A 19569-nucleotide genomic window follows, 5' to 3' on the forward strand; every position below is an offset into this window, starting at 1 on the left:
AGCTTTCAATCCATTCATAAGTCAACTCCCTGCGTTAAATGTCATGCAGTTGACAGTTTTCGACTTGAGACTTAAATTGACTATTTTTTTTTTCTCGTTTTAGCTTCCCGTTTCCATTTGGCAAATGAAGGCTGATAAGGAATTTGGTCAAACCTTTGCCAATATTACTTCTTGTAAAAGAAGTTAGTCGCAGTGGTGGAGGAGTTGAGGTTTAAGTTTACGGGCGGAAAATTTAAAACGGCGAACAGATAATAATATAAAGTACACTCGAATTATTTTTAGAAATTTTAACTAAAAAATTCGAAAATTTCATCCGTTAGGAGCTAGGCCCCTTAGCTCCATCACTGATTGGTTGTTATATGTCTACTAGACTTAGTTGTTCTCAATGGTACGTAGACCGGGAGAGTAACTATTTCAAAATAATGATTAAATTTAAAAATAATGGAATCTTTTGATCATTTTTTCCAAATTGATTCATTCTTTACTAGTTTCACTCTTTAAAATGTCTGATCTATATTTTCAGCTCTTAATGTTAAGTTTGTACTTAAGATATCACTTCTTGTTCTACTTAAAATATTACGAGTAAAGTTGAATGACTATCTTCTGGCATTTTGTAGTTCGCATGGTCTAATATTATATAGACACACGGTAGTAAAAACGGTAGTAGCATTATCATTGCCCTTTATTTATGGGCAAATTATTTAAATAGCTGATTATGATTTAAATAGATATTTGATAGATACTTTATAAATAGCTGATGATAGCCGTTGAATGGGCAAATTTTAAAACCAATTTTTTTTGTGTAATAGTTCAAAGTTCAGTGGTATTTAATGCAATTACCATTTTTTAAAAATATTTGTTTTGAAATAAAAATTTCCGCCAAAATTAGTAATCCCAATCATATTCCGTCAATTAAATTTAACGTCCATTATTCAACAAGGGTACTGTTCCGGGTGTAATTTCAGAGCAGTTATTTGTTACCACCCATGCTTGTAGAATGACGTCTTTGGTTGACTTCTCCTTTCGGTCTCCTGAAACAGTGAACAAACTGAGGGCTCGGCTTTGGACCGAGCGAACTCACTCCGACGCTCAAGTCAGTAACTTAGAGAGGTAAGTTGTTGTTACTTGGGGAAGTATATAATGTAGAGAGATAAGGAAGATATTACCAGATGAATAATGATTCTTAGGTTAAATTGTGGATCCCCTCCTCAATGAGGGTTGAGGAGTATTTATAGACTTTCACCTTTTGTCACGTAGTGGCCAAGTGGCTAACAGGTGGAAAGGCGATGTACCCTACCGATCGACCCATGGCGAGGCCGGCGGGCCCTGTTGACTCGCCGCCGAGGGTCTTGGATATGAGTTCGCGGATATGTGCCCTAGTGCCAGCTAGTTGTCCTAGCCGAGGCACAAGAGACAGGCTGACAGGTTGCGTCGGTTAGGCTGTCTAAGTCGTTGACTTGCTGTGGATATCTTTGACCTTGCTCAATATGTTGACTTGGTCAGAGGGTGCAGAATATGCCCCATCAGGTACCATTGGCATAAATATTGAACCTCAAGGGCACCATTGGCGCATTCTTAAAATAGGGATGTCGTGGACAAAGTGACAAATCAGAAGGGTACCATGAGAAATTTACAAAAAAAAAAAAATCATTTTTACTAGATATTTATTTTGGAAAAAAAATTACCGATTTATGAGCTCCTAGACAAGAGTTAAGGTTAGTTAAATATTTTCGGGGCAAATAGGTTTAGAAGTGAAAAAGTTGAGACATACAATAAATTATTGGTGATTTAATTGTATATACTTAAGAATCTTAATATTTTCTTGATCTTAATATTAATTAACTGATGATTCGTCTACCACATCTTATACTCCGAATAAGATACAGTCAGTGATCACTAGATATGCCAACTATGGCTTACTAATTAACATTTTGAATTTTAGGAAGAGAAATGTAAGCACAAATTAGAGGGAGTGATGTGCTTAACATTGGCCTTTCAAGTACTCAGGTGGCCGGCTCTAAGAGAAACTATGGTAAAGTTGTCGGATATTAATCGGAGAAGTGACCGTTTGATCACCGTCAAGTAGTTTTTTTGCAATGATCAAGTTGGCAGCTTCTGTAGGATGAAATGCGTCCCAAAACACATACTTGGACCTATCTTGACACAAACTTGAGCTGCTGTTGGTATCTTTGATTTGAAAGCAAACAAAAGGAGGAAAGTATCCACCACAACACGGGTCCTCAGCGTTCACAAATCCTGTATGTAGTCGCCCACGTTACAAACTCTTTAGATATTTGAAAACTATGACTGATCTCACAGTTGGCATAGTTAATCCAACTTACCATATTGATGATAATTAGTTATGAGGTCCATGAAAATGTTGTAGGCGTTGGCATACACAAAAACGGCGTCCTGTCCCAGCTCGTTATTTAGCAATTCTAGCTCTCTTTTCAGTTTTCTGTTGTAGTCTTGTATGAACCCATTCACCTCCTTAGAGCATTTTCCGAGCCACAGTAACTTGGTAGCTCTGATGTATGGTATGCATCCCAAAGGTCCAATCCCGATTACAATGAACCTGCTTGCCCCTAATTTCTGTAATCTCTGCATGAACCAGTGACACTTTTCCGTTATGTTATAAAGTTGGTGCAGGCGATGATTTTATGAAAGAAAATGTGTAATTTGTACCTTGAGCTGTACTGTCAAATTGGACAGTATTAGGTCTTGAAAGACTTCAGGTTCGATAAATTGCTTTCCTGCAAGTGGTACAAATGGCTGGACATAATTGAGAATGTCGTTAGAACCAATTGCTATGGTGAAAATTGCATTTTTTATCGCGTCTTGTGCAGCTTTCCCTCCTGTCAATCGGACAATGTTAGCTCTTGTTTGTTCAAAATGATAGATGAACCATCTCAACCAAAACCTTAAGGTGATGGTTGAGGCCCAACTATTATAAATATTCTTATTACGCTCCCTCACTCAAATGCCCGTTGGGCTTGAAGAGTGGTTGGTTGTGCACCGGCTCCCCCGTACCGTGTGCTGGGTTTCCACTTCGAGTTTTTGAGGGGTTTTGAGGTTGCCAGGATTCGAACCCGTGACCTTCGGTCACACTGGCTCTGATACCATGATAGATGAACCATCTCAACCAAAACCTTAAGGTGATGGTTGAGGCCCAACTATTATAAATATTCTTATTACAAAATACCCTACTTGGTCTGGCAGAGGGATCCTTCCGATCTGTATCGAACCAAATTAAATACTTACGTTAGAACTACCTTATTTTTGCAAAAAGCTAGAAAACTGACGAGACGTTGTGCATGTTATCTATCACAAGTAGTAAAATTGTAATTGCAAGTGAAGTCATACAAACAACTGTCCTGTTTCAGGGAGTATTCCAGCTGATCCTGAGGCGTAATTTATTCCAGCATGAATGACTTGATTTTGGGAGTTTGGAGCAAGGAAAGGCGGCGGCAAAGATTGCGATCCTAGTGACTGGCCTGCGCACACACTTTTAAGCTGAGAAAGGCAATACTACATAGTAAAGGTTTAATTAGCAAGAAGAGAGAAAGTCATTGTTGATATTGATATATAGGCCGGTTACCTATGATGTCGGAAACAGTGCGGCCATTTGTAAACCTTCCAGTAGGGAGTCCGCCAGAAGGTGAGAAATCAATACCGTAAGGAGGAGAGTCAGCCTTAGAGAGGGTGAAGATGTAGTCATTGTTTCCAGCATCAATTAAAGAGTCGCCAAATAAGAAAGAGGTAGGGGAAACACAGGGTAAAAGAAGGAAAGAAAGGATTTGGATAAAAACGGCTGCATTAATACAAGAACAGGAACAGGAAGAGATTGTCATGTTGATATTGCAAAAAAAATAGTGGGAAAAGAAATACAAAGATAAGTTAGGGAGTTAAATAATCCAGTTGATACTCATGTGAGTATATGTTATATGCATGCAGTTGAGGTGGGTCTGTGAATCTGTGATGTAATAACATGTTGAACAAGTCTTGGTTGTAAGTTTGAAGCATTCTTCCATGCATGATGCATATGCAACTAATTCATCAGATGGGCTAGCTGATGGTTTCTCTTTCTACGTGGGTGACGTTCGTTCTTATGCATGCAATAACTAATTCTCCTCATGATTTGCTTGGTTTGTAGCAGCTAATGTTAAAGATAAAGTCAATGATTTTCCAAATCAATAAGCATGTATCAATTAAGTATCAATCTTTTGTAATCATATCCCTAATATCATGCTAACATATCTTGTGTGTATTCCTTTTATGTTAGTAAGTATACAATACAAGAATAGGATGATGAACAATGATTTGGAGAATCATTGACTTTATCTCTTTAACATTGCATTGCCAGAGATGAAGCCATCAAGGTATATATATGTATTTGTGAGCTGTGACCTACTAACGCGTAATAGCTGCAAATGCAAATTCAAACTGCAGGGAAATGGAGGGGTCATCAACATTTTATCTTTACTACCTACTGTAATAACTACTCACATTTCAACTAGATTTTGTGTTTTTGCTATTTCAACTGTATCTATGTATGTGTATCCATAAACATATCAAAGTTTTCGTCCTTCAACTCAAATGTCGGGGGGTAATTTCCAAACATTTTGAGTTCGCAAGTTTCCAACACCAACAACATATTACTCATTTCTCCCTTCGTTTCGCTTATTTGTTTTTCACCCCTCACATTATATAAAAATGGTAAAAAATTAACGGAAACAAAAAGAGTATATATTTTTGTTAAGAGTTAGTCTAGACCCGTGCAATCATGCACGATATATAGAATTTTCTATTTTTAGTATATTACTTGTATATTATTATTAGTTTTTTTTTTTTAAATTTAAGTGAATGCATTTAATTATCATTAGTTTCCTTATATGATAAAAGGCATTTTGAAGGAAAAATTCTAATGAACACTTATTCTTTTAGTGTATAATAAGGGATGAGGTAAATGTGAGCCATATTTTTGAATGTATGACTTATACCCATAAAGTAGTTTAATAGTAGTATTTGTAGGACTTACATTTAATCGAGCTTACAGGTCAGAGGAAGCTAGGTGTAATGAGTTTGAGAGAAATAGTAGTAGTAGAGGTTGAAGGGAGTTATTGTGGATGATGAGGAAAAGGTTTGTAGTTCAGAGTAAAGATAGGTGTCATGAGCAAGCACGCAATTAATGCAAGGGTGGTGGGAAAATGTGCTTTGTTACATAACTAGAGTAGCTATGTAAACAAACAAACAATTAGCTTAAATAAAGAAGAAATTAAGGAAACAAATTTGAAGAAATAAAGATAAAAGGAGGAGGAGGTAGCTTGCAAGAAATAAAGATTACAATAATTAAGTGACTAATTAATTAATTATTAGCGAGAGGTACTAGTGCTCATGACCTGAGTTCAAATCCCGTAAGCACTAAAATCGTCTTCTCAACTCTCTTTACATCAAAAAAACGAAAAAGTAAAAATTAAAATTAGCAAGTAATTAAGGAAAGAGTGAAAATAGATAATGAGGAGGTGTTTTAACTAGAGAAAGCATGTGTGATGTATGAGAGGAGGAAGGGGAAGGGGGAAGTTGAACCACCAACTACCATAACCCAACATTTTTAATGACACCAATCAATTCTATGATCTCTCCTTTGTTATAGTCTTTCCCATCTCCTTTACTAGTTACTACTACTACTACTATTACTAATTTACTAATACTACGTGTCCCATACGCTCTGTCTGTTGACTTGGATTCCCCTCTTATTTCTTAAACACATACATACATGCAAACGCAAATGCAAAGGGAGGGAGTTTGCTTGTAGTTGTATGGTTTAAGAGACTTTACTATACATTTGGGTTGGCTATGCTTTCCTGAATTTCCAAAAATGTACATTCAATTAGGAGTGGCTGGCCTATTAATCAGGGTTTTTCCCTCTTTATTATTATTATAGCTTCCACTCTCCTTTCATCTCATCTCATTCATTCTTTCTTACCAAACTTCCTTCCTTCCTTCCTTCCTTCTAATTAAGCTTCTGGTTTATTCACATTATTCCTCCCCATACATTTCTATGGGGAAAGCCATGTCCGCATTGCTTCATACCGGTAGAGCCCTCAATGACGCTGTTAGCTTCCTCGTCTTCATCTTCCTTGATCTTCTTGACTTTATTCTCTCCCTCCTGTTCAAGGTTGCAGATTTCGTCATTGAGGCCGAGTGGAAGCAATGCTCTTCCTCCGCCCTCACCAGCTGTGGCAAGATCTTGGTTTCCGAGAAAGGACAACCCACCAAGGTCGTACGTCTTACTTGCTCCACTAAACTCCTCCTTGAAGACGTCTCCGATACACTCTACGTTCGCCCTTCCCTAGTCTCCGAGATCTCTAAGACCACCGTCAATGAGATTAAACGTCTTAAGAAAGGTGTTACAACTTCATTCACTGTGGAGATGCTCCAAGGCAAGATTGGCCGTCACCAGTCCCTTCCTGTGCCTAGATGGTCTGACTGTGACTGCAACACTTGCGCTTCTTGGACCTCCACTTCCTCCTCCAAGGACACTCTTTTTGTTCATGCTGCTGGTGCTAAAGGTATATATATTTACTGTCAAATCCATTAATATACGTCATTATCGTCATACATAATTTCTGTCTTAATCTCCCGTGCTTATATTAATAATCATAATGATAATTAATGTGACAGGAGGGAAGGCCACAGAGAATGTTCTGTTTATACATGGTTTCATATCATCATCCAAGTTCTGGACGGAAACTGTGTTCCCAAACTTCTCAGCCTCTGCAAAATCCAAGTACCGCCTATTTGCAGTAGATTTACTTGGATTCGGAAGGAGTCCAAAGCCTACAGACTCGCTCTACACACTGAGGGAGCATCTAGAAATGATAGAGCGATCTGTGTTGGACAAACACAAACTAAAGTCCTTCCACATTGTTGCTCATTCTCTTGGTTGCATATTGGCTCTAGCCCTTGCTGTCAGACACCCCTCCAAAATCAAGTCTCTTACCTTAATTGCACCTGTAAGTTTGCTTTAAAAGTTTACTGAGTTTTTTTTACCTTGAGAAACTAAAAATAAAAAATTAAACCTAACATTGTGATTATCCCACCTCCAAAAAAAATGGAATGGTGGTGGACAGCCATATTTTCCAGTACCTAAGGGGGAGCAAGGGACACAGTACGTGCTAAGGAGAGTAGCGCCAAGACGTGTATGGCCACCGATTGCATTCGGAGCATCGATAGCATGTTGGTACGAGCATATATCAAGAACAGTGTGCCTTCTGATTTGCAAAAACCATCAGTTGTTGGATCTTCTTACCAATATTGTCACCAGAAATAGGTAAACCTTAAATTCTAGTCACTCCAACTTTTCCTACTATTTTCCAATCTTACAACATGACGTCTGATTTTAATTTTTAATCACCCAAGTAGTAGGGCCCACACCCTGACTTATTGTTGTTATATACATATCCAGATTATATTTTAATTTTGTTGTTTAGTGTTTAGTTTAAGAAGATGGCTAAAATGTAGACGCAACAATCAAAATCACGAGTATTTGTAGATTCTCAAACTTTGTTTACATTCACGTCATTCAAACACAATATATAACAGTAATGCATGTGTGCAATCATCAGCTCCTATTTGTTAAGGAGTACTACTACTTTCAGGCATAACCAAGTTACTCCACATATGAAAGCGGGTACGGACTATTTCAAGTCTAGTACAGAGTCTAATGCGTCATTCCGACTACCAACTTGAGCTCCGTCTATTACCAGGCATCTGTGTATTGCATCACCATTCATTCACCAACTAACTGTACCTGGGCTTAGATTGGGTGTTTGATTATCTTCTTCATATTTATGAACAAAATGCCATGTTGTGAGTACCCATTGCGTGTAGGGTATGTGTAGGGTGGGTGAGTTAGTTGGTGTGGTTAATTTGTCTACTTCTAATTCTAGTAATACACAAAAATTGGTTACTTAATACACCACGACTTCCACAAAACAAGTATATAACAATGAATTCAAACATTATGATTATTACGGTGCCAAACCCCTTTCAACAAGTATGCTCGAATTTGTTTATACTGCTGCTCAAACGCTTGCTTATTATGACTCGTTTGTGTAATTCGCTAAAACAGATTGAGTCTATTTGGTTGCAGGATACGAACATTCTTAATAGAGGGTTTCATGTGTCACACCCATTATGCGGCCTGGCACACATTACACAATATTATCTGTGGAGCGGCCAGCAAACTTGATAAATACATGGAGATTGTCCACGACAAACTTGATTGTGACGTCACCATATTTCATGGCAGAGACGATGAGCTTCTTCCTATTGAATGCAGCTATGATGTGCAGTCTAAAATTCCTCGTGCTCGAGTTAAGGTGGTTGATAATAGAGATCATATCACCATCGTAGTTGGCCAACAAAAGGCTTTCGCACAAGAGCTAGAGGCGATTTGGAACACGTCATCCTCTTCTCCGTTATAAGTCAGTAACTTTTTTTGTTGATACAACAAGTAAAAAGCTCCTAAAGAATGGAGATGTCATATTATTATTATTATTGTTCCCCTTCCGTTGAGCAGGCATTGTCAATTGTCCCATTGTTTTTCATAAAGCACATAATTTTAACATCTTGGACATTGGTATGGATAGTAAAACAATCAATTCCACGTTTCCTTTGTGATTTCATCCTTTATTGGGAGTTATATTTTCTTTGCCAACCGTCGACTTTCTTATTTCTTATAGATGTGGTGGGTATGTAAAAAGAAAGAAGAAAAGAAGAAAGAAGGCTATATATTCATCTACAAGGAGTAATAATCTCGGAAAAACCGAAAATTGTAGCTAGAGATAGAAATGCTTGAATGTTTAAACTTGTGGTTCTAGTAGACTACTACTTTGTGGTACTTGGCTTACAATACAATGTAAAATTAGTTGTGGATTTAAAGAAATATGTTAATTGGCATCACGAGGAAAGGGTACACTCTATGTAGTAGGAGGATACTGAGGTGGAACTTCATTTGTTCATTAAAATAAATAAAAGGTGAACGTCGGTCGGTGAGGAGGTGGGACACATTTCATACAGAGATTGGCCGAGGAATAAATGTGAAATAAAGGAGACCCTCATGATCATGAGAAATTGCGATTCCTGCTGCTGGTGGGTCACTCACATCTTCATCACTGAATCTATCCTATTGTATTCTCTACTGAATCTCATTAATTTATTTAATTCAAATTATTAGACTAACACTAACAACCATTAACTTCTGTTGCCATCTTTACTCTATAAATGCTCCTCAACCGAAAAACTTGAGGCATCTTACCTCTTGTTCCGATCCCATGGCTTGTCAATTTCTGATACTCAACCACTCCAACTTCAATGGGTGTAAGAGCCAGTTCGTAGATGACATAATCTAATTAGTATTACAGGGAGGGGAGGACAAACACCGAGATTCTTGAGTTTTCCCTTTAAATAACGCGGTTGTGCACCCTAATCTTATACTCCGTATGCGGTAAGAATGCAAGCCTGTTTTAAGAGGGATTGTGCACTAGGCACTGCCCAAAAGGTTGCGGTTTGGAGTCAGTGTGTCAAATCCTAGTTTCTGTAATCAATGGACGGCAAATGAATAATCTATTCTAATGTTGAAAAGCAACAAGCATTAACAAATCCTAAAACAGGAAGTGGATATGATTGACAAGCATCTCCTAAAGAGCTTAAGATACACAGCTATTAACAAGAAACGTTGGATGTATAGAATGGCAAATTACAAGCTACGAAGTAACAAATATCAAGACTTGCGAGACAATGCCCAAAAAGATTCTAACAACTACGATTAAAATGTGGGCCGGTTATTGATAGGTCAAGATTAAAATCCACGAGACACGACCATTCTAATAATGCTAGTAAAATACCTTCACTCGCACTCACCATATAAATGCATTTTTACCACCAGATAAGGCAATGGGTTCACATAATGTTTCGACTTTAAAAAGCGGACTATCCCCTCTTGTGGACTTGATTAGACACATCTTTACTAGCTAATCAACCTGAGCCTATAATCAATGTCAAAGTCTAGCAGATAACCAAAATAGACAATTCTTTTCTATTGACAAGTCTAACTTTTTACACATTTACCAGTGGAGTATTGGAGCAACTCATCAAGAAAGACAGGACTCAAATCCCTTCAGCAACATCATCCTCACCCACGGCTCAATTTTACCACTCAAGCTGATAAAGTAGACAGAATTCAGATTTATGAACTACATAGGCTATTTGACTTCTATTTCCACTTCTCACTTTGTCAAGTTGTCATTTCACAGTTCTTTGGCTGCTTCTTCTACGCAACTCAATTCTTAAACTTCTTAGTCCTTGTAAGCCTTTCCACAATCACTAACTACATCTAGACAGTATCAAATATCTGATTGCATACGGACACTAAAAACCTACAAACGGAATTACTCATGTCGCACAAAACGTCACAACTACTCACACGCATCCCTGCTGCAAAGTTAAACCCTCATAATAATTCAAAACAATCGAAGTAAAACCCCTTTTAACTGATCACATAATCAATATAAAATTAGAACATAGTCAATAATTGTAGCCTTGTAGGGTGGATGAGATCCCAAATAGAAACAAGATCATGTGATCAAATAATTATTACACGTAGAAGAAAAGAGAGAATTAGTACAAAAAGACGTTCATTCCAGAGTATTTGATATGAGTAATCATTTCATTAGCAAAGTCAAATATACATCGCCAAGCTCCACGTAGATTGTAGAAAGTAAGCAAGTCCAATGAAAGTAGAAAAGAAAAAACAGATGGATGGCTGACATCTGGACTTACAGTTCATTCTTAACCTTTATGTCTCCGTTTGGCAAAACAGCCTGAGTTTGTGCCACTCGTTTCATTTCCTGTGCAGAGAGTATTGGTGAGATTACACCAAACTAGACACATAGTATATAGATTTGATGGTGCAGAAGACACAATAGTTTGAGCGGGCAGAACTTGCGATGTCTAGACAAAATAGTGGAAACGCTATTATTTGTCAAAATAATGAGAGTAATTAGAGGTTATGTGTTGCACTTACAGCAGCAGAAGCAGCGCGAATCTCCCTGTAAGCATCGACTTCATTGGGAAACGCCTGGTCAAGTTCCTCAAGGAGGTGCTTGCGTAAGCTCTGCATCATATCAATATAATATAATGCCTTATAATTATTAAAAGTCTGTAATTAGGTAGTGTTTGTGATTAAAATAGGAGGGAGGAAAAGGAAGGGAGTAAGAATATTGGGGAACCTTGAAGGAATCGGTTTTGCCTTTGGTGATTTGATTTTTGGAGATACAGGAGTTGAGAACATCCCTGGTAAAGGCATCTGGGTTCTTACCATCGTCGATTAAATTGAGAATCTCTAAGGGAACTTGGATGTTGGAGTTGTCTGACAATTTCATCATGTTATCTAACTCCGCAACCAAAGCATTACTTCAACAAACAGTAAAACAACAACAAACCCTAATTCAATCAATCAATCAATAAAATCAATCAAGAAGACAAAACAATAATAAAAAGAACAAGTAGTAATAGTAATAGTAATAGTACATGCGGTGGAGGAGAGGGAGCTGAGAGGCGATGTTGAAGGAAGAGACGGTGAGGTAAAGCTGATGAAGAAGCCCCAAAGTCTTCTCAATAGACTTGATCACATCACTTAGGTTTTCGTCACCCTTTTCAACAACTTCCTCTTTACCATTGTTGTTTATCATCGTCGTCGTCATACCGTTCTTCTTATTGTTATTGTTGTTTCCTCCTTCCATTATTCCTTCTTCAATTTCACTTTCTTTAATGTCAAACTCGTCTTCGTCTCTACTTGTCTTATGTTTTTACTTTATATATAGACGCCTTATTTTAGTAGGCGGCCCTTTAGGCCCGGTTCTTTTGGATTGAAACGTATTTGAACTGAACTGAATTTATAGAATTTGAACTGCACTGAACTGAACTTATAGGAACTGAACTTATACGATTGAACTGAACTGAACTTATTGGATCTGAACTAAACTTATTGGATCTAAACTGAACTGAACTTGTAGGATCTTAACTGAACTGAACTAAATTTATAGAAGCTGAACTAAATTTATAGGATTCGAATTCAAATTAACTTAAATTAATTCAACTTAAATATTATTATTATTTTTGTTGTTGTTGTTGTTATATATTATTACTATTACTATTATTATTATTATTATTATTATTATTATTATTATTATTATTATTATTGTTGGTATTATTATTATTAATAATCATAATCTTTTTATTATTACTTCCGTTCAGTTCAATTCAATTAAGTTAAATTAAGTTCAGATCAGTTCAGTTCAGTTCAGATTTATTAAGTTCAGTTCAGTTCATTTCAGTTCAGACAATTTCAATCCAAAAGAACAAGGCCGTTCAGTAAAAAAAGACAATTTCAGCTTTGTTGCTACTCTTCGTTCCAGCTTGGAACGTATCGTCACCGCGTTTGGCCCGGGTTTTGGAGATTGGCAGTGGCGCCTTGCTACTTTCCCTTTTCATCTTGGTGGCCTTGGTGTCTATGCGGCGGGGGATGTTTTACATTATGCTTTTATTGCGTCCCGTTTGCAGTCTGCCGATTTGCAGGCTAAGCTCCTCGGACCCTCTGGTATTGTAGTTGCTGGCCCTGCTTTTGATGATGCCGCGCGGTATTTTACTGCGACTATAGGCTCTGGTATCATAGGTAACCCTAGTGAAGTTGCTGTCCCCAAACTTATGAAGAAATTGGCAGATATTTATTTCGCTACGGTTGCTGCTGCCTCAGGGTCTGTTTTCTCTTTGATACCTCGCTTGACTTGCTTTGTGGCGATCTCGCAGGTTCCCACTCCTCCGATTGGTTGCGTGCGTTCCTATCTCGGGGTTGGGCAGACTATGAACGGGAGGACGTAGCGTAGTGTGCTTGGGTATCGTCTGGGTGTTCCGTTATTCACGGTCTCTCGGCCATGTCCAGCTTGCTCTCGGGATTTTACTGATGATGCTTTTGGGGACCACGCTGTTTCTTGTACTGGTACTGTGGGCGTTAAACATCGGCATAACCTCGTCCGTGACACTCTTTTCGACATTTGCTATAGATCTGGTATTTCGGCGGGAAAGGAGGTTGATGTTGGTTTGGTTGACGGGCATGGGGGTTCTCTTCGTCCTGCGGATTTGCTGCTTTATTCTTGGGACAGGGAGCGTGATGTGTGCGTTGACTTGACCGGGTCTTCTCCTTTGACTCAGACTGAGATGACGAATTTTGTGTCTGGCCGGGTTGTTGCTGATGCTGCTCAGCGGAAGTGTGCTAAGTATGGGGATTTGTGCGCGGTAGCGGGTTATGGTTTCCTTCCATTCTCTTTCTTATCACTTGGAGAGTTGGTTTCGGATGCTGTTGCCTTGCTCAAGCGGATCCAGAAATTCTCGGTATCTCAGGATGCGGGGGCTCGGGTGGCCGCTTACATTTTTACTAAACTTAGCTTTGCTGTTGCTAAGGGTGTCGGAGCCCAGCTTGTTTCTCGGCTCCCCACCAATTTCATGTAAACTTTTGTTTTTCTTTTAATGAAAGCTGCGCGCATCCCTTTATAATAAAAATAAAAAATAATAATAATAATAATAATAATAATAATAATAATAATAATAATAATAATAATAATAATAATAATAAGTAGGATTTTAGTTGCGTTTTACCCCTCATAATTCGATACTTAGGTCTCCTTTTTGTCGCCCCTTAGCTAGCTTAGTATGTCAGTTTAACTCGTTTTAGCTTAATCTGTGTCCCTCCCACCATGCCTTGCACACATGGTGTTTTCGAGCTATGTTACTTGCTTTTGTTGACCTTCTTGTAGGTACCTTGCTCGGGAGCTTTAGCGGGACGGAGTTGGAGCGGAATTAGCTATTTTACTTTTCTTTTATTTTCTTCTTCAAAATCCCGTTTTGAGCGTGCTTTTGACGTAGATCAAATAACTTTGTAATTCTTGTAATTTTGGTTATCATATTTTATTTACCGTAATTATTATTTATGTATGATTTAATTGTATGGCATTCACATGTAATTATTCTAACTTTCTATTTCGACCCAAATTATTTGCTAAATTACGTGTTCACCGACATAGTCTAATCTCACATGCTAGGATAAATCTATGTTTGTTGCATTGCATGCATTACATCGACGGCATATCAAATATGAACGATTTCCCTAATCATTAGTAGAGGCCGCTATCGAGGCGGGCGGGATTAGGTGTTCGAATTAAAGAGCTTCCTAATACGTACCATCACCCCTTACTCCAGTTATCTCTGGACATCCGTGTCCATTGACATCTCGAGAGTCATTCTAGACATAGAATGCTAAGGGTAACGAGTTCTTAGTGTCTATGTCATTACTTTGTGTCTTGACATGGCACGAGGTATTCGAATGGTTTCCATTTTTTCCACAATAAATTGGTGGCCTCTCCACAAATGCAGGCTTATCCAACCTTTCACCGGTTTCAATGCCTCACAAATCGGTAACGGCCCATGACGTGCTTTGGCAAACCAAGGTTCCGTGGGAGAAGTGTCGCCGCCACAAAATCAACGCGCGGGTGCGCGAGGCGCGGGTGCGCGAGGCGCGGGTGACCCATGTCCACAAACCGATATGCATTTGCGCGCGGAAATTAATGGACTAGAAAATGGGGATCTTATAAGTAAGTCCAATTTTGATTGTCGACATCTAATCTATGATTATAAATGAGCTCATGGACTAAATGTTCAATTATTGACCTGAAGTCAATTGAAGTTATGAATATTGGAAAATGAAACTGTACAGTTTGCATTATCGAGTCATTATCTTGTGCATTTAGAGATTAAGTTCATCCTTTGCATGTTAATTAGTTTTATTTTATATAAATTATTGCATTGTTATATAACTGTTGTTTAGAATTAGTTTTATATCATATGTATGAACATGTTTTATAATATTGTTTTAAATGGATAAATGTTTAAAAAAAGGAGAAATGTTATCTTACGAGATACTCCAACGAGGATAACTCCCTATAGGAGCCTCTTGAGTTTTGGGAACTCATGATTATATATGAACCTCTACGACACGATTGAAATGTTATCTTGATTATTTCCAAAATGGAATATTTAAATTCATGTAGAGTTTACTTGAAGGAAATTATTATTGTCTCAACCTGAAGTTTGAGCATATGAGAATAATGATTTAAATGAGCTTCATGCTAAACATGTGAAATTAGTTTATGATCCAGAAGTACCATAACGATTGAAAAATAATGTAGTCAAAGTCTACAATGAGAATGTCAATTCATACATATGTGGTTTAGTAAAGAAAAGCGCTCAAAATTATTGAATGATTTATTCAATAATTATCGGATTGATTCTCCTTAAGATAAGGAATTAAGGAATGATGGCTACACTCTTTTTTCCCTTCGACTAGGTTTTTTGTCCCAAAGGGTTTTCCTAGCAAGGTTTTAAGGAGGTAGCACAATAAGCGCATTGATATGCTATGATTATTAAGATGAGTTATTCTTAACATATAATGTTATGTCATCTATCAAGAAGTTCCTTATCACTATTGTGGAAATATTATTTGAAATGATGATCCAAGAGTCATCACAAATGACACACCCTGATTGTGAGAATTAAAGAAATATGAAGATTGAAATTATCAAGGATTTGAAGATATCAAGTTTATCAACTACGATGGATTTTATTCAACGATCGAGAAATTACGTCAAAACATGGTTCATTTCAAGATTTATCAAGTTATGTAACCATCAGGGGGAGTTGACACGCGCTGTACTCTTTTTCCTTATCCGTGGTTTTGTCTCACTGGGTCCATGAAAAGGTTTTAACGAGGCAGCTATTATCACGTGTGTTTGAAGATTATTATACCATTTTCCTTTCTAGCATTTTCCCATAGGGTTATTTAGTAATGGACATCCAAGGGGGAGTGTTATGAAATATTATTATTATATGGATGTCCATATATTATAAGATTATAGAATATAGTATCTTATGGAAACTCTACCATTGTATGTGTATATATACCCTCGTAATGGAATATTTAGGTTATCTATTTTCTTTTTTGGTAGTTTTTTTTAGGTCGTCTTCTATGTGCATGTGGAGTTATATGTTTTGTGTGCTCCAAAATTACCTATTTTTCTTATTTTTGTTTTTGTGTTAAAAGTAATAGATGACTTTTGATTGGGATTAAAGGAGGGTGATACAAAAAATATAGATATAAACCATATTATATTAGTATATTATAGGAGAATGATAAATTTAATGGTGTGGTTGTCACCTATCAGTGAGAGTTGTTTTATTGTACTCCGTATTTATTTATTTATTGATTTGCTAATGCAATAAAATTAGCCACACTTGGACATTAATTGAGAGAGCAAATGTACAAAGATCTGGAAGAGTGATGATTATGAGCAGAGGAAATCAAAGCATAGAGTTAAACAGAGAACTTTGTAGGAGCTTGTAATTTAGAGAAAGCCTTGTCAAATTGAGCCCATTTCTGGTCGAGAGTGCCAGTATAGCCGACAGACATGCGGACGAGGCCAGGTGAAATGCCAGCACGGGCCTTTTCCTCGTCGTTCATCTCACTGCTGGTGCTGCTGCCGGAGCAAGACATAAGAGTCTCATAGTAACCCAAGCTTACGGCCATTAACCCAAACTGGGTGCAGTTCTGGAGCTGATACATGAGCCTGTTAGCCCGCTCCTCGGTTTCCATATCCACGCACAAGATACCGCCAAATCCATACTGGGGATTCCCAATGGACTTGAGTAGCTGGTGCTGGGGATGATCTTCTAGACCTGGGTATATGACTTTCAGACCCAACTTGTTCATCCTGTTAGCATATTCCAATGCCCTTGTACAATGCTCTTTCATCCTCAACCCCAAGTGCGGTATTCTTTCTGATAATTCAAAGGCTACTTTTGCGTTCATTGTTGGACCAAGTAACATCAAGGCCCCATGTTGCAAGTCCATCATTGAATTTATCAGGCTCGCCGGTCCACATACAGCACCTGCATTAATCAAAGTACAATCATCAAACATTACTAGTTTTAAACACGTGTAAAAATGCACGGGCCATTACTAAAAAACAACATAAAGTAGGCATTATTAACCCATTTGATTTTTATGATCAAATGAAGTCAACTTCGATTGATTGATATATTATCACAATACACGCAAATAGCTTTTTTTTTGGTGACTTCACATCGTCTATCACTTTGACAACATTAAGGGTTCGTTTGGATTGAAGGAATTAGAGAGAAGGGGAGGGGAGGGAAAGGGAGGGATTTAATTTTCTTTGTTTGGATAAAAAATATGGGAGAAAGGAAATGGAAGGGGAGAGAAATGAGAGGACTTGTTTTCCCTCCTATAGAACAAACTATAATCTTTCCAATGGTGGCAAGATTTGGAAAGAAAACATTATTTGCACTCTAATTATACCACCAACATCCTTCAATCCTCCATCCATTCTTCATCTCCCTCCTTCCTCCCCTTCCATTTCCCTTCATATTTTTTGTTATCCAAACACCCACATTTCATTTGCCCTCCCCTTCTCTCCCCTCCCCTCACTCCCCCTCCCCTCCCCTTCCCTCCTAAAATTGTATCCAAACGGACCCTAAAACAAATGGTTTTGATAATCAAAAGTGACAAATTATAGTTAAGTCTCTATATCATTGATCATCAAAATTACATAAACAGAATATAAATGAGATGCAGGTTATATCCTACGAATTGAATAGTACCAGTTTTACTTAATCTTGGTGTTGATTGTTAACTACTCGCATAAATTGTAATCAAGGTACGTGGTTGCGATAGTAACACCACCACATTCCTAAACTAGTACTCCATGCCAATATATCATAATCACATCCGAATTTAAGGTATCAAAATATCATTATGATAGCTACACTTAACCATAGACTTTAACTCCACATAGACCAAACTTGCTCATACAGAGTACAAGCCTAATTCAAATTTTCTTAACAATATTAATTTGCAATGTGCCTCTCCGTCTCATTCATTTGTTTAACTTTAGTATTCTTTCTGATGAGTATTTTAATCAAAGCCAAGGTAAACAAATGATTAAGATGGAGGGAATACTTCCATCAAAAGAACAGGAGTACCTTACATGTGACATATCTCTATGTGAATCAATTTCTATGGACATTAGATAAACCCTCAAGAGAAATCACACACTTGGTTCGGTGACGCTCATAATAATAATAATAATAATAATAATAATAATATACCTGCGATGATGTCGGCGCCACCGCTAATATACTTGGAGATGCTGTGGAGGACGACATCAGCACCAAGGCGCGCAGGAGAAATGACCATGGGCGCAAAAGTATTATCCACCACGGCCACAGTCCCTTTGGCATGAGCAATCCTGCAGAGCTCAGGAATGTCGGCTACCGTGAGGGTTGGATTAGAGATAGATTCAAAGTAGAGGAGCTTAGTCCTGCCCACCTGAATAGCAGCCTCCACGGCCGCATGGTCACTAATGTTGACAAAGGAGGTGGTAATACCGCAGGCACGGGGAAGAAAGTGGGTGAGGAGGGCGTGGGTGCCTCCGTAGAGGGTCTGGGAGGCAACCACATGCCCTCCAGCACCCACCAGTTGAAAGAGAACCGAGGAGATTGCAGACATGCCGCTGGCAGTGCAGTAGGCTGCCTCGGTTCCCTCCATGGCGGCCATCAACCGTCCGAGGTTGAGGACAGTGGGGTTGAAGTGGCGGCTGTATACATAAAAGTCCCTGTCAGGACCGAGTTCCCCTGAGAACAATCTCCCCATAGTCTCAGGCTCCATGACTGTAAACGTGGCGGATGCCTCAATTGACATGTTTACCCCTCCGTGTTCCCCAAACTCGTGTCTCACGTTGGCTAGGGCCACAACAGGGTCTTCCTTGTTGAGGTGGGGTTTCTTGGTTATGAGGATGGTGGGGGTGAAATTGTCATTGTCATCATCACCGGCACTGCGTTTCTTATTACCCTTGGTGTGGGGGAAAGCAGTTGCAACCATATTTGCTCCACTAATTTCGGTGGCCATAATACTCTTTGCTCGGAAATGAATGGATGAATGAATGAATGAAAAAAAAGAAGGGTTTAAGAGAGAAAAGTGGTGAGTTTGAGTCCCAAAGATTGAGGATACTTATATAGAGTAGAGGGGGCCACTGCCAGCCCTCAGGTTTCCCGTTTCATATCAAAACTACCCAGATACGTACGTCATTTTTCTCTTAATAATAAATACGGAGTATAATATATTTATTAATTAATGTATAATTTAAAATAAGTAATTATATCTTCTATAACAGTAAACATATCAGGTTGGTGTGAATAGCAGCCTTGGCTCCTTTCTATAAAATTCACCAGGTCTTGTTAGAGGGTCAATATTAATTGTTCTTGTAATACAGAATAGTTTCGTGTCCAAATACATTACGGAGTATATTTTTGAATATTCCACAAACATTGCCAAATGGAGTAAATGATTTCTCTTTCCATTGGTTACACTATCACGGG

General features: G+C 38.2%; 4 protein-coding genes across 4 annotated transcripts; 1 reads left to right on the forward strand and 3 right to left on the reverse strand.

Moving 5' to 3' along the window:
- Positions 1-1802: 1802 nt before the first annotated feature.
- Positions 1803-3989, reverse strand: LOC141653711 (GDSL esterase/lipase At5g41890). Its single transcript, XM_074461551.1, has 6 exons — positions 3599-3989; positions 3364-3494; positions 3195-3234; positions 2686-2888; positions 2343-2601; positions 1803-2256 (listed from the first exon to the last, which is right to left on the reverse strand). Exons 1-6 carry the CDS (start codon positions 3849-3851, stop codon positions 2018-2020), a joined length of 1125 nt encoding a protein of 374 aa, XP_074317652.1. The 5' UTR covers positions 3852-3989; the 3' UTR covers positions 1803-2017.
- A 1688-nt stretch (positions 3990-5677) lies between these two features.
- On the forward strand, positions 5678-8688 carry LOC141653712 (putative lysophospholipase BODYGUARD 3). The gene is made up of 4 exons (XM_074461552.1): positions 5678-6572; positions 6685-7016; positions 7134-7333; positions 8156-8688. The coding sequence occupies exons 1-4, from the start codon at positions 6062-6064 to the stop codon at positions 8487-8489; spliced, it is 1377 nt and encodes a 458-aa protein (XP_074317653.1). The 5' UTR covers positions 5678-6061; the 3' UTR covers positions 8490-8688.
- Positions 8689-10683: 1995 nt separating this feature from the next.
- On the reverse strand, positions 10684-11875 carry LOC141653714 (mediator of RNA polymerase II transcription subunit 10b-like). Its single transcript, XM_074461554.1, has 4 exons — positions 11596-11875; positions 11295-11478; positions 11090-11179; positions 10684-10913 (listed from the first exon to the last, which is right to left on the reverse strand). The coding sequence occupies exons 1-4, from the start codon at positions 11805-11807 to the stop codon at positions 10842-10844; spliced, it is 558 nt and encodes a 185-aa protein (XP_074317655.1). The 5' UTR covers positions 11808-11875; the 3' UTR covers positions 10684-10841.
- Positions 11876-16361: 4486 nt separating this feature from the next.
- LOC141653713 (methionine gamma-lyase) lies at positions 16362-19194 on the reverse strand. Its single transcript, XM_074461553.1, has 2 exons — positions 18301-19194; positions 16362-17061 (listed from the first exon to the last, which is right to left on the reverse strand). The coding sequence occupies exons 1-2, from the start codon at positions 19097-19099 to the stop codon at positions 16487-16489; spliced, it is 1374 nt and encodes a 457-aa protein (XP_074317654.1). The 5' UTR covers positions 19100-19194; the 3' UTR covers positions 16362-16486.
- Positions 19195-19569: the final 375 nt, after the last annotated feature.

Source organism: Silene latifolia, chromosome 4 (genome assembly GCF_048544455.1).
Source record: "Silene latifolia isolate original U9 population chromosome 4, ASM4854445v1, whole genome shotgun sequence".
Lineage (NCBI taxonomy): Eukaryota > Viridiplantae > Streptophyta > Magnoliopsida > Caryophyllales > Caryophyllaceae > Silene > Silene latifolia.